Source organism: Lepidochelys olivacea, assembly GCF_965140295.1.
Source record: "Lepidochelys olivacea isolate rLepOli2 genome assembly, chromosome: 6".
Lineage (NCBI taxonomy): Eukaryota > Metazoa > Chordata > Testudines > Cheloniidae > Lepidochelys > Lepidochelys olivacea.
This window is the reverse complement of record NC_140416.1, coordinates 118,341,061-118,366,432: the sequence shown is the minus strand read 5'-3', so window position 1 is coordinate 118,366,432 and position 25,372 is coordinate 118,341,061. Positions and strand designations below refer to the sequence as shown.

The following is a 25,372-nucleotide window of genomic DNA, read 5'->3' as shown; positions in this document are numbered from 1 at the left end:
TGCTTGTTTTCTTTTCATGTGTAATCAGTGGCATGGATAGATTCACTGGAGTCTGTCATGCCTCAATGATTTAAGAATAGTTATGTTAAGTGAAATAGGGTATGATTGTAAATGTATGTTTAAATGTTTGAATAAGTAATAAAAGGTTAAAGCTCCAGCCTAATAAATAATAACTACCCAGGAATATCCAGCCAAAGAATGCGCAGGATGAAGAAAACCAGATGACCCCGTAGGTCAAATCGGAATCCACCCCAAACTACCCCAAAAACAGAGGGGCCAAAGAACCGAAGAACAAGATAACAACAAGCCGTCACTGCTGTGCCATCTGCATGACGGACTATCATTTCAAATGTAAGAACTGTGATTGATGATCACTTCAAACGTGAAAACAGCATAACAAAGCAAACCCTATGGATTTGAATGAGAAGGAAAGACAGACTCTAAAAACTGAGAACTTTGAGTTTGGTTCTGCAACCACCCTCCAGGAGCATCGGATGCGCATCAGACAAGACTCGGCTTCATCCTCATGTCCAGGCCACCTGGCCAGTGACTTGGCATGAGCAACCTCCAGCTGGTAACTATAACAACCTTGCAAAACTCTGCGTGTATGAGTGAATGTGTGAGAGAATGGAATGTTATAGCTATAACTGATTGCTTACTTTAATTCCTTCTGTATTCACAATAAATATGGCGTATTGCCTTATTCCATAAATAAGATCCTGTTGGTTTTCATTTTCTAAGTATAACACCCAGGGCAGAGCCCCCTTGCAGCTCCGGTGTGGGCAGGCGGCTCGAGCAGGGTCCTTTGCCCGATGCCCCTTGATCCGGCTTGCTCAGCGCCAGGTCCCTCTTCTTGGCCTTCTTCTTGGGCACCAGCGAAGGGGATCGGTGCCGGGAAGAGCCCAGTGCCGGACGTGCACTACACACCGAAATTAAAGCGCTGGGAGAAGAGCAGCCTCCATGGAGGGCCCTCAAGCGAATGTCGCGTTCTTTCTGTATCCTGGGATGAAAGTTTTTACAGATGCGACACTTCTCTTTTATATGGGATTCCCCCAGGCACTTCAAGCAGCTACCATGCAGGTCACTAACAGGCATAGGCCTGTTGCGGTCCGAGCAGGGCTTAAACCCCACTAAACCGATGGGAGAGCGCTCTCCGGTTGACCCCGGTACTCCAGCTCTCTCATGTACCATCAAGGTGCTAACAGAGCATTCAAGAAAGACAAGGCCATTGTGAAGAAGCTAAATGAATTCTTTGTCACTGCAAAGGACGTGGGGGAGATCTCCACATCTGAGCCATTCTTTTTTAGGTGACAAATCTGAGGCACTATCCCAGATTGAGGTGTCAACAGAGGAGGTTTTGGAACAAACTGGATAAATTAAACAGTAATAAGTCACCAGGACCAGATGGTATTCACTCAGGAGTTCTGAAAGAACTCAAATATGAAATTGCAAAACTACCAACTGTGGTATGTAACCGATCATTTAAATCGGCTTCCATACCAGATGACTGGAGGATAGCTAATGTGACACCAATTTTTTTAAAAGGCTCCAGAGGTGATCCTTGCAATTACAGGCTGGCAAGTCTAACTTCAGTCCCAGGCAAACTGGTTGAAACTATAATAAAAGAACAGAATTATCAGACACATAGATGAACATGATTTGTTGGGGAAGAGTCAACCTGGCTTTTGTAAAGGGAAATCACTCCTCACCAATCTATTAGAATTTTCTAAGGGGGGCAATAAACATGGTGGACAAGGGTGATCCAGTGGCTATAGCGTATTTTAACTTTCAGAAAGCCTTTGACAAAGTCCCTTGCCAAAGACTCTTAAGCAACGTAAGCAGTCATGGGATAAGAGGGAAGGCCCTCTCATGAATCAGTAACTCGTTAAAAGACAGGAAACAAAGGGTAGGAATAAATGGTCAGTTTTCAGAATTGAGAGACGCAAAAAGTGGTGGCCGCCAGGGATCTATACTAGGACCAGTGCTGTCCAATATATTCATAAATGATCTGGGAAAAGGGGTAAATAGTGAGGTGGCAAAATTTGCAGAAGATACAAAATTATTCAAGACAGTTAAGTCCAAAGCAGACTGCGAAGAATTACAAAGGGATCTCACAAAAATGGGTGACTGGGCAAGAAAATGGCACATTCAAATGATAATAAATACAAAGTAATGCACACTGGAAAACATAATCCCAATTATACATACAAAATGATGGGGTCTAAATTAGCTATTACCACTCAAGGAAGTTCTTGGAGTCATTGTGGATAGTTCTGTTGAAACAACTGCTCAATTTGCAGAGGTATTCAAAAAAGAGAACAGAATGTTAGGAACCATTAGGAAAGGGATAGATAATAAGACAGAAAATATCATAATGCCATTATATAAATCCATGGTATGCCCACACCATGAATATTGCATGAAGTTCTGGTTGCCCCATCTCAAAAGAGATATATTGGAATTGGAAAAGGTACAGAAAAGAACAGGTTTCAGAGTAACAGCCGTGTTAGTCTGTATTCGCAAAAAGAAAAGGAGTACTTGTGGCACCTTAGAGACTAACAAATTTATTTGAGCATAAGCTTTCATGGGCAACGGCTCACTTCATCGGATGCATAGAATGGAACATATAGTAAGAAAACATGAAAAGGTGGATTAAAGGTATGGAACAGCTTCCATATGAGGAGAGATTTAAAAGACTGGGACTTTTCAGCTTGGAAAAGAGACAACTATGGGGGGATATAATATAGGTCTATAAAATCATGAATGGTGTAAAGGAAGTAAATAAGAAAGTGTTATTTACTTCTTCACATTACACAGGAACCAGGGGTCACCCAATGAAATTAATAGGCAGCAGGTTTAAAATAAACAAAAGGAAGTATTTCTTCACCCAACACACAGTCAACCTGTGGAACCCATTGTCAGAGAATGTTGTGACGACCAGAGGTATAACTGGGTTCAAAAAAGAATTAGATAAGTTCACAGAGGATAGGTCCATCAATGGCTATTAGCCAAGATAGTCAGGGATGCAACCCTATGCTCTGGGTGTTCCTAAGCCTCTGACTGGCAGAAGCTGGGAGTGGACGACAAGGGATGGATCACTCAATGATTGCCCTGTTCTGCTCATTCCCTCTGAAACACCTCGCATTGGTCACTATCAGAAGATAGGATACCGGGCCAGATGGATGATTGGTCTGCCCCAGTATGGCCATTCTTATGTTCTTAACTGAATGCCGGGCATCCCCTCACCTCCTGCACAGCTCGCTAAGAAAAATGAGGCATGGCTGGGTTTACCCCTGGCAGAGATGTTCTCTTCAGTCACATTCATGATGTGGGGGGAGAAACAAAAAACACCAATACGCTGGTTTGGGAAATAATACAAACTTTTATTTTGATGCAACATTTTGTTAAACAAATTTATTTGAGCATAAGCTTTCGTGAGCTACAGCTCACGAAAGCTTATGCTCAAATAAATTTGTTAGTCTCTAGTGCCACAAGGACTTATGCTCTAGTGCCAGAAGCTTATGCTCTAATAAATTTGTTAGTCTCTAAGGTGCCACAAGGACTCCTTTTCTTTTTTGCGGATACAGACTAACATGGCTGCTGCTCTGAAAGCGGTCTTTTTGTTAAACAGGTGCTCTCATTTTCAGTTGCAAGATCTTGGAACGAGATACAGCAAGAAAGCAGAAAAATCTGGGGGGTATTGCCATCTGCTGATAAAAGCTGAAAAGGATGCAGAGGCCAAGTGTGTATCAAAAATACTGCAGTTCCCACTTCTACGTAGCATTAATAAATAGGGAGAAATGAAAAAATCTGTATCCACAGCTTTTTAATAATTAATCCATTTGTCTGTTTTGATTTAAATTATTTGGATCTTGGCCATTTTTTCTGACTTTTCAAAAGCTGGGTGGAGCTAGTTCACCACACTGGGCCAAACTCCCTTCCTATTTACACCCCTGTGACCTCACTTAAATTTTTAATGAGATTGCAAGGCTGTAAGGGAGCAGATTTTAGCCCATTATAGCCAGGGCTCAGCAATTTCACTGCAAGCCTCTGCTTTTCATTAATGTATACGCTCCTCTCTCTCAAATTAAATGACCTTTTGGGGAGAAATTTCTCCTGCTTAATCACAGCTCAGAGACAAATGGTTTTTTGGAAAAATGTGTAGAAGACTGAGCCAGTTGAATGACCAGAGTGTGAAATAAAAGGGGTTTGGGTGGTTTCGGAGGCTGGGGTGGAAGGGGGTTTAAACAGAAATCTCAAGCACTTGTTCTTGCACATGGAGAACTGAAGCAGATGAGATTTAAAACATCAAACTTGGCATGCGTGTAGTCCTCATTGAGGAATGTACATTTGGCTAGACTTGAAAAATACCAACCACAGAACAGAGATGGCATGAACGAGTGAAGCAGAACAGCATGCACCAATGTACAGGTGCATTCCATTATAATCCTGCACAGCGGTGCACAGCCCAGGTATTGGGCTGTAAGCTGGCCTGCTCCAGGGAGCACGGGCAAGAGTTGGGGGAGAAATACTTGCCTCCTCTGTCTGTAGAGCCACTCTGCATACAGCGCTACAGCTCTGAGGCTGCCTGGGGTATGCTCCCTCTGCAGGGGGAAAGATGGGAAGATCTGCATAGTAGAGGATACTCTAGTCCCATTCCTATACATTCCACCCATACCTGCCCCCTTTGTGCTGGTATGCAAGGGAACCCCTAGGGTGCTGAGCTCTGTACCAGGCCTCGGGATCCTCTCCCCTCTTGCACAGTGGAATTGTATCCGTTTTCCTGCCAGGGGAGCCCCCACTGTCAGAGGGGCAGTATTTGCACCTTAGTGGAGCTATGAAAGATGCATGTCCCTTCCTGTTTTAAAAGCAGGTCTGAGAAGTGGCCCAGCACATCTGGCAGCATGTTGGCTAAACCCCCAACCCTGTACATTTCTCACGGTGTCAGAGCCACAAGGCACAGTGCATTGAGCAGGCATCCAGGACCACAGCATGTGAAATCTGAACTGTATGTGCGTTGCAAAGAGCCACATTCAGTTGCAGTGTTCCCTTTACTCTGGTACCTACCACGAATCTTACGTGGCAGGAAGCAACTTGCACTTGGGCCCTCAACCTGCCGGAACCTATAGTAGTGCCTGGCAGCACTAGGGACCAGCAGGAAGCCTCAAACCAGCAAGGAAGAGTGAGGGGTGGGGGTGGAGGCAACCAGAGCTCTGGAGGGAGCACGACCAGCACCCAAGTCCTGTTCTGCCTGCGAGGTCCTCCTGCTGGAACCTGCGGCAATTCCTCTGGGCATTTCCTCTGGGCACCATGGGAAACCTCAAGCCAGCAGGGAAGGGTAAGGAGCCAGGGTTGGGGGGGAGGCACAGGCCAGGGGCTCCATTTGGGGGAGATCGGGAAGCTGTACGTCCAGGGCGCAGGCGCTGGCTGTGGAGAGCTTGGTCCTGAGGGCTGGCGGTGCTAAAATGAGCCCCCAGAAGCCAGGCCCAGTAAGAAGCTGCAGAGGGGGATGAAGGGGAAGCCTGTGCTGCCCCCACTGCCCAGGGGGTGGGAGAGCAGGGCTGGCTGTGGGGCAGAGAAGGGAAGACCCTAAAGTCCCTTCCCCCAAGGAAGCATCGAGACAGCAGGGAGGGGAGCCTGGGAGGAGATGGAAGGGGTTTCCCTCAGGGGCTGAGGCTCCTTACAGGGGATGGGTGTAGGGGCTCATGCCGGGAGAGGCAGGGGCTCCTGCTATCCTGGGTTTCTAACTTGGTTGGGTTGTTAACTCAAACTCTTGAAAGCTAATAGGTCCTCAACCCACTGTGATATTTGCCTGTGTGTTCCATCTGGATGTGTATTACTGAAACATCACTTTAAAACTACCTTATTCTTTTCAATCCAATACAGTGTAAAAAAGACTTCCAAAAAAAAGAAAGTTTCAGCTTGCCCAAGGACAAAAATGTAGTGGAGTTTGTAGCTCACTCGGCACAAAGAAAATTTAGAAAAAAACATTGTTCAGCTGTGTGCTCAATAGTGCACAGTCCCATACCGGACACTGGCGTTTTCTTTTCAGAGCAAGGAAACTAAACTGAAGCCATTAATTCACTGCTGGGGCTCTGATTTTGCACAAACATCAAGATATTCAACGTTATGCTTCCCATATTGGCTATAACTCAGTGAAGTTGCATATACAGGGTCCCATTGAAGTTAGGGACAAATAATTCCAACGGGTGCAAGTTCAGGCCCATACCATATAATGGATGAAATCCTACTCCCCTTATTAGCACGGCTAGTCCTAGTGACATCAGTGGGATTCCTGGTGTGAGCGAGCAAAGGATCTGAGGATCTGACCCACAGCAAAGCAAAACACTACCTATGCCTTACTTGCTGTGAGAATCGGGATGAAATCCTGCCCCCTTGGAAGTCAATGGACGTTTTACCACTGACTCTAAGGAAGCCAGGGATTACATCTCATAGGTGGAAATTTCCTGACTCCTATGCTTGTGAACTCACAGCCATACCACAGCTTTTGGCATTTCACAGAATTATTTAATGTGCCACTTAACCATTGCACTAGGCACCTGTGCCACATTTACGAAAATACAAGCTGGTCCAATGTCTACAATTAAAAACCGACTGACTCTCCCTCCAGCCCAGCAGAGTCCTGAGAAAGGAGAGAATGGCACGCCGAAGGTCAACAAATTCATTCGTTGCCTTGAAAACAGGGCTGAGTTTTAAAACGGCCATTAACATCCCTGATACTGACACGCTGTGCTATGATTCATAGCACTTCAGCCTCTCCCCTCCATCGCCATCCATATGCAGTTTATTTTGAAACTGCCTGTTTTTTATATTAACGTGCTGCTTGTCTGTAGTTTGCTCTCCTCCGCTGGGCACGGGGCAAAGCCCAGCCTCTGCTTCTGTCGCTCAATTCTGCAAAGTGCTAAGCACCCTCTGCAACTCCCATTGACTTCAATGACACTGGAAGGCGCGCAGCCACTAACTAGCATACTCAGCATATTGCAGGATGGAGCCCCAGATGACCTTGCATGAGGCAGCCTACTGACTGGAGGATGGTTGGCGGGTCCTTGTCCTTTAAACTTTTTTTTTTCTTGCAGAGAAAAGGGTGTATCCCTAGTTGGGATGAATGCATTTCAGGACCTTAGTATCTCATTCAGTTATAAGAACAGAGACAGGTCTCGGGGTGTTTAAAGGGAACAGGCGGGAGCCCAACAGAAAGGGTTTCTCTTACAGCAGAAAACAGGCTCATTTATCCCTGTGCAGACAGAGTGAAGGATCCAAGTGCAGTTAAACACCCTCCCACAGGACAAAAATTCCACAACTTCAAGAGACCCACAACTTTTAAAGAGTCTGGAAATGAGTCGTTCCAGATCCACTTTGAACCTTCCTCCCCTAACCACACCCTGCCTACTCTAAACCCACTCACTTTCCCCTAAATACTCCACCCCTTAACCATCCCCCAAACCCCTGTTCTTTTTCCTAAACTCCACTCCCCCCCCACGCTACACTTTGTATTGCCAAAAGAACAGGCCAGATTCCCTTGGAGGTAAACAGGAGATGGGAGATGGGATGGTAGTAGGGAAAACAAAAACACGCTTGAAAGCTGGGGGTTGGGAAGAAGGTCAAGGGAAGGGATGGATCATGATAGCGTAGAACATGGGAAGGAAAAGGGCTGAAGGAGACAAAAGGAAGGAGATGTGGGAGACTGGAGTGAAGGAGAACAGCCTGGAGTGGGGAATGGTACATGCCTCCTAAATGGCGTCAGTCCTGTCTTTAAAGTAATGAGGGAAGTTCCTGGATCGAGAATGAAGGACAGGGAGGGAGGTTCCCGGAGAGGTCTGGGGACTTAATCAGAGCTGAAGGGACAATGACGGCACAGTCACAATGTTTCGTCCGGCAGAGCTTAGCACAGCAAGAGCAGAGATAGCAAAGGGGAGGGGAGATACAGGCCTGGGATTGCGGGAGGCAGTCCAAACAGTGGGAGAGGGGAGCCAAGGATGTGAGGGTAGAGGAAAGGCAGAGATCAAGGAATCAAAAAGGGAGGATGGAGAGCGGCAGAGGAGCGGGAGTGGCTGGTAGAACTGATGCCAAGGGGCGAGGGGGAGCAATGCTGGAGGCGATCATAAGGGGTGGGCTCAGAGGAAGGGCAGCAGTGCTTCATTTGTGCCAGGGCTGAGCCCCGGCATCTCTAGGCTCGACAGTTCGTAGCCCCGGCACCTCTGGGCTTGCCGCACCAGTTATGAAAGTAAAAAAATTGCTTGAGCCCCTTTCATTACAAATTAAGCACTGAAGGGCAGCACTCGCTCTTCAAGATTTAACTAGTTTCTCATTGCACCAATATGGATCTTTTAAAATGCCGCCCTCTCCCCGAACTGCGAGGCACCCAGCGCTCAAGATGGTCTCTTTCTCCTTACGCTGTTCAGGAGCGTTAACAGCATCTCTTTGTGGAAGACACTGGGTTTCCATATGGGGGGGGGTGTCTCAAATTGCTTGAATATAGCTTTAAATACATTTTTATGGTCACTGTGTTGTTCACGCGAGACAGAGGCACCAAAGTGAGCCTTTGTACCATTGGTTATCATTACCAATAACGAGCGCTACTGGGATTTAGTGGAATGTTTCTCCACCTCAAGTTTTTCCAGCATACAGTTCTATCCAAATCAATAATTATGCTCAGAGGCATGATGCACAGTGTTAATTGTCCGTTGTGTCCCTGTGAAAGGGGGAAACATTTTCCTGTTTCTCCTTATTTGCACCTGTAAGAAATGTACATAGATCTGTCTCCCAGTCAAAATTACAAAAGTGAAGAAAAATCAAGTAGCACATCCTAACCCAGGTGCACCATCTCACACCAAACCAGCCTGCATGCTAGCCTTCAGAGCATGTGTACCTTCCGACTCCAACCGGTCCAATCCGTAGGTGACAGCTGTGCTAATCCGCCTCACAGATGGAACCACAGTTCTCCTTACAGAAGATGCCATCAAAGCTGGAGTTGCCAGGGTCGCAGTTCTGCTGGTCAGCTCCTCCACCTGCATTCTCATTCCAGCGAGGGTCTCTGAGGATTCGGGAAGAGCAGTGACTGCTTCCTCATCTGAGACAGTGACCAAGTCTGTTAAAACGACTGAAAATAGGAAGCATAAATACCCACCGAGATAATTGTTGCAGACCAACCCTGCAGCATGAGTACCAGTAATTATTAAAGAATTCATTCTTAAAGGGAGGCTTAACTTTAAAGAAAAAGGAATTATTAAATTCCGTTACCATTTATGCACAAAGCTCTCTGTACAATGGTGCAATGAATGAAACCAGTACTCCCCAAGGGACAGCTCTCTGAGTGTGGGAGATCTCCTGTAAGAAGCCTTCTGTTAGTTTTACTTTATGTTGCTTCTGGGGATGCCAGTCACTACACTGAGACAAGATTGGAGCACTTCAGAGGCACAAATAAAGTTATGAACCAGGAGACAGATCTAAATGTTTATTGCCCAGATAAAATATTAGGGATGATGAACTTATAATTAAACTCTAGCAGCAAATTAATTACAGTGGAACTCTTAGAAAGGAGTTATTTTTTTTTTAGAAAGGAGACATTTTTTTCCAACTGAACAATCTCACTCTGACCCAAACGCCAGTTTTCACACTCTGGAGCACCAAAGCAAAAGGAGACTCCCAGGCTAGATTTGCCATTGGTGGTGTTTCATTATAACTGGTTTCTATTGTATTTATGCCTTGGCTGGATTTTTAGTTAGTTAGTTTTGGAGTACTAGCTTGGTGTGAAGGGGAACCTAGACCGTGCTCTTTGCAAGGGTGACAGAGTTTCTGATGCAGTGGGTGTGCACTCCCTGGCTGATGTCAGGAGGAATTCTGGCGGAGGTAGCAAGACGTCCTCCTGCAGCTCTCTACCACCCCCAGGGCGTGCTTCTGGGGGAGCCAGAATCCAGCCCTAAAGGCTTTAGAAGGTCTATCAGGAAAGCAAGCAGATACAGTAAAGAAAATCCCATCAAATGCCTGCCAGAGATAAAGATCTTTCATTAATTCCCCACAACAAAAGGCTAGTAATTAGTCTCACATCCCTTTGGGCTCAGTCCCAAGGAAGGAGAGACTGTAACCATATTGTCCAAGGAAGAGCTCCCAGCTGCACTAGGGCAGGTGAGAGGCACATCCCTGCTCACTCTCCATCCTTCCCCACCCATTAGTGTGTGGGTGAGATTGTCAGGAGCAGAGTCCTTGCTCTTCCCCCTGCATCCAGAGCCACTACTGACGCAGCACTTACACAGAAGACATGGGCAGTTCTTACGTCCCTCTGGGCCTCTGTGTGGCTGCATTAGCGGTAGGAATAATCTGACATCTGACTCCCACGAACTCCAACTCAGCTGCCTTTGATCTCCTTGCCCGTAACGCTGCCAAGAGGCCTGCATCCCCTGACACATATAAGAGGGGTGATGGCTAGAGAAGCAAGGACACAAGCCACTTAGGGAGTGGAAGACAAAAGCCATTGCCTCTGAAATGAACTGGCAACCAGGGAGGAGCACAAGGATAGGGTGCTCCCTGAACTCTCACTCACCAAAGCCAGCAGCCACCTTCTGCTCTAGCTGAAGTTTCTGGTGTCATTCTGCCCTCTCCCAAATCACCGTATTTAAACCTAGCTGTGGCTAAAGCATATTATAGGATGGTTGATTCTTGCTTGCGAGGAGAAGAAAAATCAGTTAGGTTAGAGAACCAGGTTTTAGTCTAGGTATCTACCAAGGTTAAAACCTGGTTCTCTAATATGATTTCAAACAGGTTTTTTTCCCCAGTCACAGTGGCAAGACAACATAGTTTGGCCATAGCCAGGTTACACAAACATTGTGATTTTTGTAGGGGAGCCAGGACCCCAGAACAACAGAACCAATCCATGGAGAGGAGGAGAATACACATAGTATACAAATAGTCAAGCAGGGCAAGCTTGTTTTGCAATGAAAATAGTGAACTGATAATGTGCAGCAGGAGGCATCTGAATTAAAGTTGTTTCCGGCACAGGAACAACAAGACCAGTAAGATTTTATTTATCCTAAAGAAAAAAGTAAAGCGTGTAGAGAAATGAAAGCAGAAAACCCTACCTTCAGCATCTAGGGTTTTTGCAACAGACAAATGGGTGGCAGTAAAGGAGACAGTAGTGGCTGAGTGTTCTGACTTTTTCGACAGCTGGGCTACATTAGAAACAGTCGGTATCAGGGTTGCCCCCTTGCTTTCTTCCTCTGTCACGCTTGCATCACTTGTGGTCTCATGTCCAGCACTATACGCTGGTGTCATGACTGGCAAGGTGGCATCAGTTTCTTGACTGGCTGTCATCGTCTCTTGAGTAACACCTATGGCAATAACGTTTTTCAGCTTTGATTTTGAAAATTATCACCAATTTCTTGTATGTTAATTGTGGACCTCCCTATCCGAAAAAGTTTTAAGAAATTTAAAGCAAAAAGGAAGAGGTAAAGGAAATATTGAATGGGAGCAACTAATGGGTTTTTTTTCCCCTATCCTATAAGGGTCCAATTCTGCCACCCTTACTCCACATGGAGCGCCCTTCAGATAAATGCATCTAATAACTAAATAAGGCCTTGAGCCTGCAATGAGCTCTGTGAGGCGCTCAGAGCAGGACTGGAACCTAAAGCACTCTTCAGTGTAAATGAGGTTGGCAGAATCAGACCCTAAGTGATTAGAAAAAAATCAATAATCAGCTTTCAAAAATGTATTAACCCCCCCCCCATTCTGGAAGAAGTACCTTAAAACAAAACATCACCACAGTTATTGTTTTTACACATTACTAACTCTATTATTTGAGATAATCCACAGAGCAGTAAACAAAAGGAACCAGTTTAGAGCAATAATCCACAGTGACTGTACAACATAATGAAGTCTACGATTTTGTCACGGAGGTTCGCGGAACTCACAGAATCCTTGACTTCCAGAGACCTCCGTGACTTCAGCCCACAGTGGCTCAGACCTCCCCAGGGGCCCCGCTGCCAGCAGCGGCTGGGAATTGCGGGGCAGGCAGCGGGGACCCCGGAGCTCCAAGCTGTCAGGGGCTACCGCAGCTCCCGGCCACTGTGGGCAGTGGGGCCACCAGGAGCTCTGAGCCGCTGCCACTGGGGGGTACCCTATAGCTCCTGGCTGCTGCAGGTGGCAAGGGCACCCTGGAGTTCTGAGTTGCAGTGGGGGGACCCCGTAGCTCCTGGCAACCACTGCTAGCTGGACCCCCCCCCACAGTTCCAAGCCGCCGTGGGCATGGGGGGCCCCCCGCAGCTCCCAGCTGCTACAGGTAGCAGGGGTCCCTGGATCTCCTAGCCACGGGCGGCAGGGGACCCTGGACCTCTGAGCCCCCACAGGTGGTAGGGGCCTTCTGAGTTCAGAGCCAGGGCCCCTGCAGCTGGTGTGGGCGCTGTGGGGACTCCACAGCTCCCCATTTTGTCACACATATTTTTAGAAACAGTCATGGTCAGATCACAGGCTCCTGGGAATTTTTCTTTATTGCCCGTGACCTGTCGGTGACTTTTACTAAAAATATGCAAGACAAAATCTTAGCCTTAAATGTAATAGATTAACAAACTCCTATAAAAGCAGAATCAAAACACAAAAATTGTCTTTGTTTTGTTTTCCAGGCACAGAGGTGAGGTGTAGAGGTTTTTTTCACATCTTGAGGTAGGAAGGACTTAGCACAATGTGGTTCTACCCCATGGCTAGGGTTCCTTGGCACCATGGTAATACTAAGAAATAAAACAACAACAACAACAAATAATAGCAGCAGCATCCACTGTTCATGGCATGAAAAAGCACCGTTGCACTGTCTCATGGAAGGAATCTGTTTTCTCTCTCATTTTCAGTTTTGTATGGTTTAAAACACTCTTCCACATCAGTGGCACATTGCTTGTTCTGCCTAGTTCCTCTTGAATATAAATAATACAGCTGTGAGGAACTGCTATGCACAGAGCCAGGGAAGGCATAGACTACTTCTGTGCATACCTTGCCCATCCAGTTTACCCAATGTGACTCAATTCTAACCTATAACCAGAGCCTGGAGCTCTCTGCAAGCTCACATAAACTGCCTATGAATCTGAGCCAGATCACAGAATTCTGAGCTGTCTGCAAACTTCTTGAGCAGCAGCAATTGCTCCAGGATGAAGAGGCTGAAGGTCAACAACTCTTCCATTCCCACATCATCAGTGGCTCCAGGCCCTCCGTTAACCTGCTCTTGCTGTTCCAGTGGAATCATTGCACTGAGCCTTCAGATTCTACAAAGTCACAGGCTACAGCTAAAACTCACTACAGAAACAGATGTACCTGGCTTGAAGATGGTTCACTATGTTCACACCCCCAGCACTTGAGTTTAAGTTTACAGCCATCACACAATTTAAAGACAGGTACGACCCTGGAAGCCAACTGGAGTTGCACTTGCTTACACCAGGGCTGAATTTGGTCCATAGACTGAGTGGCCCCAGTAGGAGCTCTGAAGTTCCTACCTTATGGAACAGTGAATGCAGGAATACGCACACACACACAAAAGGGACAGTGTCAACTTGAAATTTTTTACTAACAAACCCCCCCTCCCAAGTTTTTGATAATATATAAATGGTGTCCTGTGCACAGAAATTTTTAAAAGTCTCCTTAAAACAGTTTTTATATTTCTTTTTTCTTTCTCCTCCCCCAGTGATGGTTATATATAGAGAGCAAGTTCATCAGACACTCGGGCACAGCCTTAACCCCCATGTGTCTATCTGCTTCTGCCTTTTCAGCTTCAGCTGTGCTGCTTCTGTTACTGGTAAACATTTTCTCCCCAGGGCATGAGGTAGAGCATACATATCAGCTCAGTGCATGAGAGTGATCTCGCTTCAGTGTGGGAGGCTTGAACTGATCATCAACAAAAGAGTGAAACTGGTTGAACATTAGGAAAAACTTCCTAACTGTCAGGGTGGTTCAGTACTGGAATAAATTGCCTAGGCAGGTTGTGGAATCTCTGTCATTGGAGATTTTTAAGAGCAGGTCAGACAAACATCTGTCAGGGATGGTTTAGATAATACTTAGCCCTGCCATGATTGCAGGGGATTGGACTAGATGACCTCCCTTTCAGTTCTACGATTCTATGATTATACACAAGGTGTTGTCAAAAACTCAAAATGCACAGAAAAAGTATATTTAGTCATTTCATTCATTTCTAGCAATCTTAGCTGTTACTCATAGCTATAGCAGGCACAAAAATGTATAACAGCAGCCCTTTAAACATTTATACTGCAGATGCAGGTTAGCCTCTAGCTATAAATCAAAGCCATCTTTGTTCGCTTTTGTTCTTCGATTTTAAGGAGACAAATGAATAACAAAGGTGCTCCTCCCAATACCCATGTTGGAAGGCAAGCGTAGGTTTTTATTTCGATGTGGGTAGGCAAGTTACCTTTTAATGAATTTCCCAGGGTAAGGAAGATCTTCGATTTTGTGTCCGTCATAGTAACAGCCTCTGGCCATGACAAGGAGACACTTTTCCTATCATCCATTGTGACTGGTTCTGTATTTTCCTTTGTGTTTACAGCAGTCACTTCAGCTTCTGCCAAGGGACGTGTGAGATAAACAGAAGTTTGGCCAGTGGAAACTGTTGGCATCACCTCCCCCTGCATTGACACCTGTACTGGCCCAGAATACACGTTTTTTTCTAGTTTCATGGTTGTTGCATGTGTAAACGGCATGCCTCTTTTCACATCATCTTCATCATCCTCTCCTCCCGTTGCCCAAGGAGGTTCTGCTACCACATTGTTCTGTTTTTTCTCCTCATGCTTTGAGCCTCTTACCTGATTTATAGTTCCTAATTTTGTATCATCCCAATCATCACTCAGTACAGAGACAGCTGGAGCACCTGTGACAGCACTAGCTGCCACTCCTAAGCTTCCTTGCCCACTGTCCGTTTTTGTTTCCAAATGTAGGGAGGCATCAGTGGATACAAATGTGTGTTTCGCAGTGAGGACAGAGGTATGGGCATCTGTCAACTGCAAAGGGCTCCCTACATTTGGCCCCAGTGTTCCAGGCTCAGAATCAGCGGTTTGATGAGCCAAAAGTAAAGGGCTTGTGGGGTAGTCACTCACCACTTCTAAGTTTGGGCTTCGGGGATGCAGAGTGGGCAATTCTTTATTATTAAGCTGGGGTGTAGCTGAAAGGTCAGAACTACCATCTGCCTTCTTCCCTTCTTCTATAGCATCCATCCTAAAAAAGTGATTATCCAGGTCACTAATAAAACTATGTCCTGTCTCTGTGCTACCCCCTACTGTCGTTTTGAACACAGTACTACTGAGCACATCAGCTTCAATGTCCGGATTGAGAGTAGTCAATGCTGTAGTTAGCATGGCCTTTAATAGCCCATTTTCACTTGATTCTTTGCTTGGCCCAGTGGGACTGAACTCACTTTCATCTGCCACAACCATTGACACTGTAGGGGGATAAACATCGAGGCTCTTACTGCCTATGAAAAGATTATCACTAAGACTTGCGTATTGTGTTTCTCCTTCAGCAGTGAAGATCTTGTTTAATGAAGTCCCAGATGGCTCTGACAACAATCCAGATGGCTCTTCTGAGACAGCAACACTGGTTGATTGCTCAGAAGGGCCTAAGTTATTCTCCAAGCTTTGCATTCTCATCCTCTTGTCTTCTAGCCCATTCCCTGCCAATGCAGCGTGTTGGACCTGTACTGTGTCTTTCTCCGGTTTCTGAAAGGTTAGACATTGCAGGCTGGTGGAGCTGAGCAGGATGCTGCATGTGACCATGCAAATGTGAAATCCTATTGATCTGCTCATATCGGAAGAAAGATGTGCACAGAAGTGTGCAGAGTTGATCATTTCAGAAAGTGAGTCCTAGGAAAAGAAAAATACAATATACGAATGAGTCACTTTTACATGCTTCAAATTAACATATTCAATTAAGATAAATGCAGGTAAGTGGGTCACCTTGACAATGGGACAGGTTAATAGTCTCTAAGGTAATTTGTGGTGAGGATGCCAGTCAGGAACTGACATGACTTTTTTTCCATCCCTGCTATAAACACGACCTATTTCACTCATTCCTGCTGCATTCTGGGTTTCATTTTATTCCTGCGTGCTCTAGTACCTAGAGACATATACTCCTGAGTTCTCAGCCAGTTTTGATGCTACCTATCTCACAGGGTGTAATGAAGGTTAACCAATTGGGCTCTGATCCAGCAAAGGACGCAAGTATGTGTGTAATATTAAGCATGTCAGTAACCCCACATACTTCAGTGGAACTGTTCCCGTGCTTAAAATTAGGCACATACTTACGCGCTTTGCTTGATCAGGCCTTAATGTATCACAACCACTCTGAAGATAGAAAATGCTATCTAGGTGCTAAGTATCACTGTTCTCCCAGAAACAGGATACAGTGGTGAAATATACTCTGGATATCTGGTTACAAAATTTCCTGCAGACTAGCAGGCCACATGTCTACGTATGTATACACATGCCCACCATGCTGTGTGATAGAAGAGTAATCCTAATCTGACCTACTGAAATATAGAAATGTTATATATACAATAGGCAGAGCAGATAGTGCTGCCTATTTTGAAGGTTGCCAGACACTTCCCTTTATCAGACCTGTATTCAGTCACTTATAACTTTGCCAAACTTTAACCATTTGGGCTGAAATTTGACATGCCAGGTGTCTGCCTCAAGATGAATTTTTTGGGAAAATTTCAGCCAAAATGGTTCTGCTGTTTCTGAGAATGACGGAAAAATGCATTGTTTTCCCCATGTAATAAACATCCTGTTGGCTTTTTCTTTGAGAAACTCTAGCACTCTGAGGCTTTGGAGCAGGGACGTGAAATAGAGCAGGAATTGGCCTCTGTGTCAGGTATGTGCCTTGTGCTGGCCCCGTAAAAATCCACCCTAATTTGGCCAAGCTATAAGCCTTTGAAAAAAAATTGCAATTCGTATAAGCTCAGTAGAGACTCCTTGTATTTTAGCTGCTAAAATCTTTAAAGACTCGGTCCTCACTGAGCAAGCTAGCCTCTCTCAGCTCCTATGGTTGACCAGACTGTACATGGTGGGACATCCCCACAGACAGAGTAAGCATGCTCCCCTCCAACCCGGAGCTACAGGGGCAAAGCCAGGGACAGCTCTAGGTTTTTTGCCCCACCCAAGCAAAAAATTTGCTGCCCCAAGCTCCGAGACCGCAACTGCCCAAGCCAAAAAAAAGAAAAAAGGGTGGCCGGAATGCCGCCCCTGGAATTGTGCCATTCCAAGCATGTGCTCACTTTGCTGGTGCCTAGAGCCGGTCCTGGGCAAAGCTGAACTTCCACTGTAAAGGGTGATCCAGGCAGGGTTGCTGGAACAATTTTTATAGTGGGGGTGCTGATGATGGAAACCATGTATTTTGCGTCTGTTAATACCACTTCAAGCCAGGGGGTGAGGCAGCAACCCCAACATCCTTTGTTCCTGCACCACTGGCTCCAGGCCAGGATGGGGCCAGGGCCAAGCACTGGAACAGACAGCAGGGAACATCTCTCTCCTGAGTTCTCAATGAGCCTCTGCTGGCACCCAGGGAGCATAGAAGAGAAAGGTGCCGGATTCCAATGCAAAGGGGACAAGAGGCAGCCTCAGAGTGGGGAGAAGAGTAGATTGGAAAAAGGAAGGTGGTGATACTTGGACTGGAAGTGGGCAGGGAGAGAAAGTGGAACTGGCGGGGCAAGGAGCCTGCAAGTGGGAGATGGGTGGAGGGGAGGCTGTGAATGGATAAACAAGAAGGCTGGGGCCCTGTGGAAAAAATACTATATAGTCACGTAATTATCATAATGCGGGTTTCAGAGTAGCAGCCGTGTTAGTCTGTATTCGCAAAAAGAAAAGGAGGACTTGTGGCACCTTAGAGACTAACCAATTTATTAGAGCATAAGCTTTCGTGAGCTACAGCTCCGATGAAGTGAGCTGTAGCTCACAAAAGCTCATGCTCAAATAAATTGGTTAGTCTCTAAGGTGCCACAAGTATTCCTTTTCTTTTTATCATAATGCATACACCCAAGGGGGCTGCATGAAGATTGCACAGACACCCCTAGCTCTTGCATTTCCTAACTTTTGAGTGATTGACTTTACAAACTTAATAATGTTCTTTTAACATAGTATTCTGTGGTTTTATATATTAAAAAATACAGACACACTTGTACATGTGTATATAAAATGGCTAGGCAGTTGGTGGCTGTGCTGAGATAGCTGATTATTATACTAGATTGGACTGTTATCTTATGTTCCCTCCTCTCTCTGTTGTTGCATCCATCTATTGTGTATCATCACATGCTAAGCTCCTAGGGGCAGGGACTGTATTTTTGTTTAGCATTTTTGTGTACTGTATAATAGAGCCCTGACTGGGGTTGATGGGTGCTACCACAAGGCAAATATATAATAACAGTACTCAGACTCCACCAAAGGGAAAAGTAAAAAAAACAGTTAAAAACTAGTTAAGGATTCTTAAGTGCATAGACCACTAATACAACCATTAAAAAGCCAGGAAATTACTAGTTAAATTCTCAATCTATCTTTGCAATATACAACCACGATCATCTTCTTCACTTTACATCATCTACATCCACCACCACAAAACACACGCCTCTCCCTTCCTCCCACCCACACTCCTATAAGGATGTTTAAAACAATCAAGGAAAGTGAAGTGATTCTAAGGTCTAAAACATTCCTTGAAAGCCAGTGCCGACAACTATACAAGAGTAACCTTACAGGTCTTACGGTATTCTGAAGCATGCATTTTTAATTTTAGAAAGGATACCACAATCCCCAGTATTGCCAACCCCCAACATCCAAAAATCATGAGATTGCCTTACAATTCATGAGGACTTTTTTAATAACAAATTTGGAGATCTTTTTTATTTGCCTGCTGGTTTTTGAGCCTCTACGGTGCACTCACATCACATTTTCAAGCTTTTCTTTGCACACATGAGGGCTAGAAACTTTTTTATTTTAATGAAACAACTTTGTTGAGGTTCTTACGTATTCACGTGACTCAGGAGCTAGTGCTTTAAGTGAAATACCAAATATCATGAGGCCTGTGATAAAAATCACAAGAATTGGCAATCCTGCTGAATCCTCACTTCTCTTTTCCTATCCTGCAACTTTCCTCACTGTCTGGACGGCAAAACACCTTTCCTGTTCAAAGCCTGAGGCTTGGGAATGTTCTAATCTAATCGCTAATCTAGCAATCTAATCCCTTAGTGTTTTCGAATGACTAAAAGATGCACAAAAGTATATTGTGTAAATTAAAAAAATCAATAATGCCTAATGGCAGGTGTCTGCCTTTCTGCATGAATACAGATTATTTTCACCTCATTCCCCCCAGGGCTTGCCAGCTAAGATTACTTGGAGATTGTGGAACAGTCCTTTCAAAAGATTTTTAAAAGGAAATTTGACTCAAAATGCAGTGTTTGTAAATAAACACATAAATAAGATACAGAAATATTTCTATGGACTATAAAAAAGTTCAATGGAAATAATTTTAGGGGGGAAAAAAAATCAAACAAACCTTCCCTTACAGTGCTTGAAACTCAATTTTTGTACCTTTGCATTAATGCAAGAGAACCCGGAGATTAAATTTACTAGAAACCAACTGCATAGGTATTTTCAGTGTGCTCCCTGCAAGAAATTCAGAAAGCGAATATACTACAATAGCAAAAAGCAAATTAGATTTGTAAATTGTTTTTCAAATTTAACCCTCTCAACCTATGTCTACACTATGAGCGAGGGATGCGATTCCCAGCTCATGGACACACACTCATGCTAGCTCTCATCAAGTTAGTGCGAGTATAAATAGCACCGGTAGCCATGGCGAAGGCACAGCTTGAGCTGTGCTGAGTACAAACCTGTGGAGAGTATGTACTGGCATAGCTCAGCTACGCCCCTCCTGCTGCTACCCGTGCTACCACAGCTATACTGCTATTTGTACTCGCGCTAGCTTGCACAAATATGTTTCTGCAAGCAGGAGAATCACACCCCTAGCTCGCCGTGTAGACATAGCCTAATGCACTCTTTGTAAAACAGGTAAGGGAAGGTGTGGGGGTGGGTTTAATATACATCTTTTAATCTGTGTCCCTCAAATTAATTATATTATTTTTACAGATACTTTTAAAAACTCTTAATTTATTTACTTAAGAACATAAGAACGGCCAGACTGGGTCAGACCAATTATCCATCTAGCCCAGTATCCTGTCTTCCGACAGTGGCCAAGGCCAGGTGCTTCGGAGGGAATGAACAGAACCCGCAATCATTGAGTGGATCCATCCCCTGTAGTCCACTCCCAGCAACTGGGAGTATTAAAGTGAAGTGGGGTTTTTTTCTGTTCCCCTTTTCCACCACCACCAGTAATAGCACGTAAGTGGTTGATATGCTGTGCTTGTTTAGTATTATCATAATTTGCATTACAGAAGTACATAGAGTTCCCAACTGAGATCAGAGGCTTGTTGTGCTAGATACTGTACATACGCAGGGAGAGACAGTGCCCCTCACCTGAAAAAGTTTACACTCTCAATAGACAAGGCAGACAAAGCGTAGGAGACAAGAAGTATTATCATCACCACTTTACAAATGGGAACAGACACACAGAGAGAGTTTGACGTGCCCACGTCACACATGAAGTCTGTGACAGCCAGGAATTTAACTTAGATCTCTCGACTTGAACAGGGCTCTGTTGCAGGTACAGCAGCACAGAGCTCATTGCGGGCTGGGGACCTAAGAATTTATTAATGATAGGAAGGACCCATTTCAAAGATGATAAAGCAAAGCTTAAGGCCTGACTTAGCTTTTAAAAAAAAAAAAAAAAGGCTAGATTGGATTTTGCATCTAAGAAGCATTACAAGTATCCCCGTGGCTATCCTCCTAAATAAAATAATGTAATGTATTAAATAAATTAACTGTGGAAAGCTTAAAGCAAAGCCAATTCAGGTTTTAACTAGTAATCAACTGCAAAGCAGTTCATTATTTGTGCTGCACTGAGCCATGGACATATTTGCACATATCTATTCTCTTTTCTGGCTGTTGTAGGGTCTATCTATCCTACAAACATGTTGAGTCAGGGGACCCATGTACAACTTGGTTAAAGTTTGCATTGTTGATTAGGACCTAACCACATCCCCATAACTGGAATAAAGTAAAGGCTTTTTGTTCACAGGGTAGAAGAATACACTACAAGAATTTTTCCAAGTCCCACAAACACTTTGAATGTCCTCAAGTCTTGCCAAAAATATCCCCTTTAGGCTGACACCTTCCAGGAGAAAGGAATTTGAGGGGGAATCAAAATCAGGCTGCTTGTGGAAAGCTAGTTACAGCCTTGACTATAGAGTCACTGCTGTCATTTCATCATACAGGAATCAGGGGATTAAAACAACAACTTCTCCAGGATTGCTGAGCAACACGGTTAGTCTGGAGGGAAAACCCAGCTCTTCTCTTTGAAGAGGCACTGGTGGACCATCATAACAGAGAAATCACTCTTGGAGGCAGTGGGGCAGTGTAAAATGAGAGGTTTATATCAGTTGGGCTGGAAGAAAAAGGGAAGGAAACAGGAGGGGGCTGATCATAGCAAGGGAAATGAGCTGACGGAGGGGTGTGCTCTAGTGATCTGGGAGTACAACTAGAAGCCAGGAACTCCAGAGTTCTGATCCTGAAACTGACTTCATCTCTAGCCTTGGGTGAGTCACTAAGCTGGAAAGTGTAAGCTATGTCAGGAGCTCTCATGTAAACAGACCACCAGCTGCGGCACTGTTTTAAGAACAGTGTTGATTAGGTTTGTTCTTAGATTAGAACAAGATTGATAGATTAGATTAGATTGAGCCAGGCTACAGCACCAGCCCTGTGGTGTTAAGGCAATTATCACAGCTGACTAAAATGGACATTTTCTCATAAGTGAATCTCAATACGTGAAGAGTCAATTTTTTTGTTTAAGAGTGATGACAGGTTCTGAGTTACCACTGTCAGGAAGTTCTTGTTTTATATTGAGATTCAGCTTTGAGAAAGTCCCATCCCTCAAATACAACAGTTACTTTCACACAGCAGGGCTGGGGAAGACAGGTGGGGAGTGAAGATCACAGATGACTTCCCCATTCAGGAAAGTCACCCACTGCATAGCCAAAGAGCTGGTGGATGTATACAACAAACAGCAAATAGCTGTCAGAGAATCACAGAAGCTAATGACAGAAAAGACCTATTAGGGGATCAAAGCTTATCCCCTGCTACTACATAATTGTTCCCTACAATAGATTTTATAGCACTTTGTCCAGTCCAATTTTAAATATCTCAGCTGATGGGGTTTCCACAGAAAACTATCCTCTCTGCTATTTTCTGGCCTTTGGTAAGTTCTGACCATATTTTCCAATTGCAAACATTCTGACAGGGGCTGAGCATCAAGCTTTTAGACACCTGAATAAATACAATTGCCCTGCTGGTCCATCTTCCACGTCTCAAGATTACGCTTGTGCTCTGAAGTTACTGAAGTGACTGCATGTGTCATGTAGAAAAAGCACAAGAGGATTAACAAGTTATCAGCTTCAGACAAATCACTGGATGACCTTTGTGGTATACAGCTCTCCACATCTCTGAGTGCAAGCTTGATTATACCAGCTTTGCCCAGTTGAATGATCCCATATGTGTTTAACAGGGTGATTCATCTGCTGATTGGTAAAAAGAATATGAGAAAAACTCTGGAACTCCTCAATATAAATATGAAAATATGTGCAAAACACACAGTAGAGTCATTGCCAGCAATCAAATTCCATAACACTGGAGTGCTAATGCACACTGCCCCCAAGGCTTTACCCACTATGATGGACACAAAAGCCAAGGGATTATACACATCAGTGGTCTGACATTACAGAATTCTAACTCTTGCCATATTTTTTATGGACAAATTCCTGTATTTCGACTCATGCTAAATTATTGCCAATTCAGTGTTCCAACACAGCACACATCTGAACACCTTTCATTCCCGGTTAGTTCAGATAAACAAACCTCAACAAGCTAGAACTAGCTGGCCTGCTCTCACAGCTGACAGCTTCCAGCCAGATCCCAAGGAAATAAGACAGATTTGAAAAAAGGAGCCAATAACAACCATGCCCATCAGATTAAGCAAGAGGGTGGAAAAAGACTATCATTCTGCCGCTCATATGCAATCTACTGTTTCCCTATGGATAAGTTCACTATGGCATCAAACATGTATCTTTGAGAAGCCAAAATGTCTTTAGTTTTCCAAGAAACAAGCTACTTTATTTACCAGTTCTAGGGCAACAAAAATTATTAGGGGACTGGAACACATGACTTATGAGGAGAGGCTGAGGGAACTGGGATTGTTTAGTCTTCAGAAGAGAAGAATGAGGGGGGATTTGATAGCTGCTTTCAACTACCTGAAAGGGGGTTCCAAAGAGGATGGCTCTAGACTGTTCTCAGTGGTAGCAGATGACTGGACAAAGAGTAATGGTCTCAAGTTGCAGTGGGGGAGGTTTTGTCTGGATATTAGGAAAAACTTTTTCACTAGGAGGGTGGTGAAACACTGGAATGTTTTACCTAGGGAGGTGATGGAATCTCCTTCCTTATAAGTTTTTAAGGTCACGCTTGACAAAGCCCTGGCTGGGATGATTTACTTGGGGATTGGTCCTGCTTTGAGCAGGGGTTTGGACTAGATGACCTCCTGAGGTCCCTTCCAACCCTGATATTCTATGGTTCTATGATTCTATGCAGGCATCTGCCCTAAAAAGGATGAAAGACCAAGCAAAACAGAACCTCCATATCAGTCATCTATCTGCACTACAATGGTCCAGGCCAGAGACATCTCCACCCTCCCTTCTCATATTTCCTAGGGTCATTTGTGGTTTTTAAATGTATATTTTATTGCAGTTTTTGTCTTTTTAAAAGAAATGGAAAAATAAAAGGAAAACAGCACAGTATGTCTCATATGGTATCATTCTCAAACAGTAATATTATCTTGTTTTGTCAGTGACTACATATGATGTTTAGATATTTATCGATATAAATCCTTTGTTATCTCTGTATATCTATATACAGATAGATGGACAAATATGCAGGGCAACTTCCACACTTCTTCTTGAAGCTTCACTCTAACAGCTATGGGCTATGTGCTCTCTGCTTCAGGGATACTCTCTCTTTCTTCATTTCAGAGTCATCATTCTGATCACTCTGCTTTTCGGGGTCTCTCTAGGGGTGCTGGAACTAGGGGTGCTACTGCACCCCATGGCTTGAAGTAGTAATAACAAACACCAAATGTGTGGTTACCATAGTATCTATCAACAGCACCCCTGCTATAAAAATTGTTCCAGCAGCCCTGGGTCTCTCCACCACACACACCTCCCTATGCATGCAGGTCCTGGTTTATTCTCCTAACATGGTCTCTGTCAACTGATGAGCTCTCTCTTGCAGATGCCAGACCTGTCCTCTTTAAGCCAAGTTCCTTCATAGATTGGCTCTTAACATCTCTGTCCAAACTGTCACTGGTATCTAGGTGCTACATACGCAAATTAAAAAGCATACCACCTCATCTGATACCTGCAACCATGCAGGGCACCCCATGCTACTACTCATACAGAGGCCAGTCCCACCATTGCTTGACTGCGTGACTGATAATGAGCAGGATAACCTATGTTTGACCATGCTACTAAAAAGCTCAACATCTCCATTTGCTTTCTACACCTTTCATGTTGATGCTCACACCACACTACAATTGAACTGATGAGTCCTCCTCTGTGTTCATTTTCTTTTGAGTGATCAGAGGGGGGAGGAGAAGGTATGGGGAAAGCATGAGCAGAGACATGTTAAATTACAGCTGTGATAGAGGGTGGGCAGGCTGGCTGGAGACAGCTAGCAAAATATCAGTTGTTGTTTTGGACTTGCTACCACCTTGTTTCATGCCGAGGAAATCTATCAATCATAAAAACTTACCTGCCACATAAAACATAAATCTGCTTCCTTGGCATGTTTTTTTTTTTAATTGTTTTCCTTACTAATTAGCAGTAAAAACTGGAACCTTTTATCCAACACAACCATCCTGGACCATTATAAATTCAGATAAAATTAGAATCTAGATCCAACCCACCTCTGGTTTTACAAAAACAAAGCCTATGTTTCTCGTCTCTGCAAATTACGGAAGCCGTTTGTGTTGAAACAAAGGGTTTCCTCCTCACAGTCTAGATTCTTATCTTACTTGACCCTGTGGTGGTCTTAGAGACCAATCTGCCTCGGGAAACAGTACCTGGTATCAGTGCATGGCAGAATAGGATTGTATATTATTAATAATACTTAGCACTTGTACAGTACTTTTGAAAATGTAAAATTCTATATAAGTACTAGCTCATTTTCAG

The 25,372-nt window shown here is 44.4% G+C and overlaps 1 protein-coding gene across 4 annotated transcripts in view; it reads right to left on the bottom strand.

Moving 5' to 3' along the window:
• The window catches only part of ARMH4 (armadillo like helical domain containing 4), a 109,151-nt gene that overhangs the window by 82,338 nt on the left and 1,441 nt on the right, over positions 1 to 25,372 (bottom strand). For 2 of the 4 annotated variants that reach the window (XM_084632455.1, XM_084632454.1), the window contains exons 2-4: positions 14,417 to 15,860; positions 11,097 to 11,345; positions 8,891 to 9,121 (exon numbers count right to left, since the gene is read on the bottom strand). In XM_084632455.1, the coding sequence (XP_084488581.1) occupies positions 8,891 to 9,121; positions 11,097 to 11,345; positions 14,417 to 15,845 (1,909 nt within the window). In that variant the 5' untranslated portion in view covers positions 15,846 to 15,860. The remainder of the gene's footprint in view (positions 1 to 8,890; positions 9,122 to 11,096; positions 11,346 to 14,416; positions 15,861 to 25,372) is intronic. The other 2 variants (XM_084632456.1, XM_084632457.1) reach the window with 2 other exon arrangements.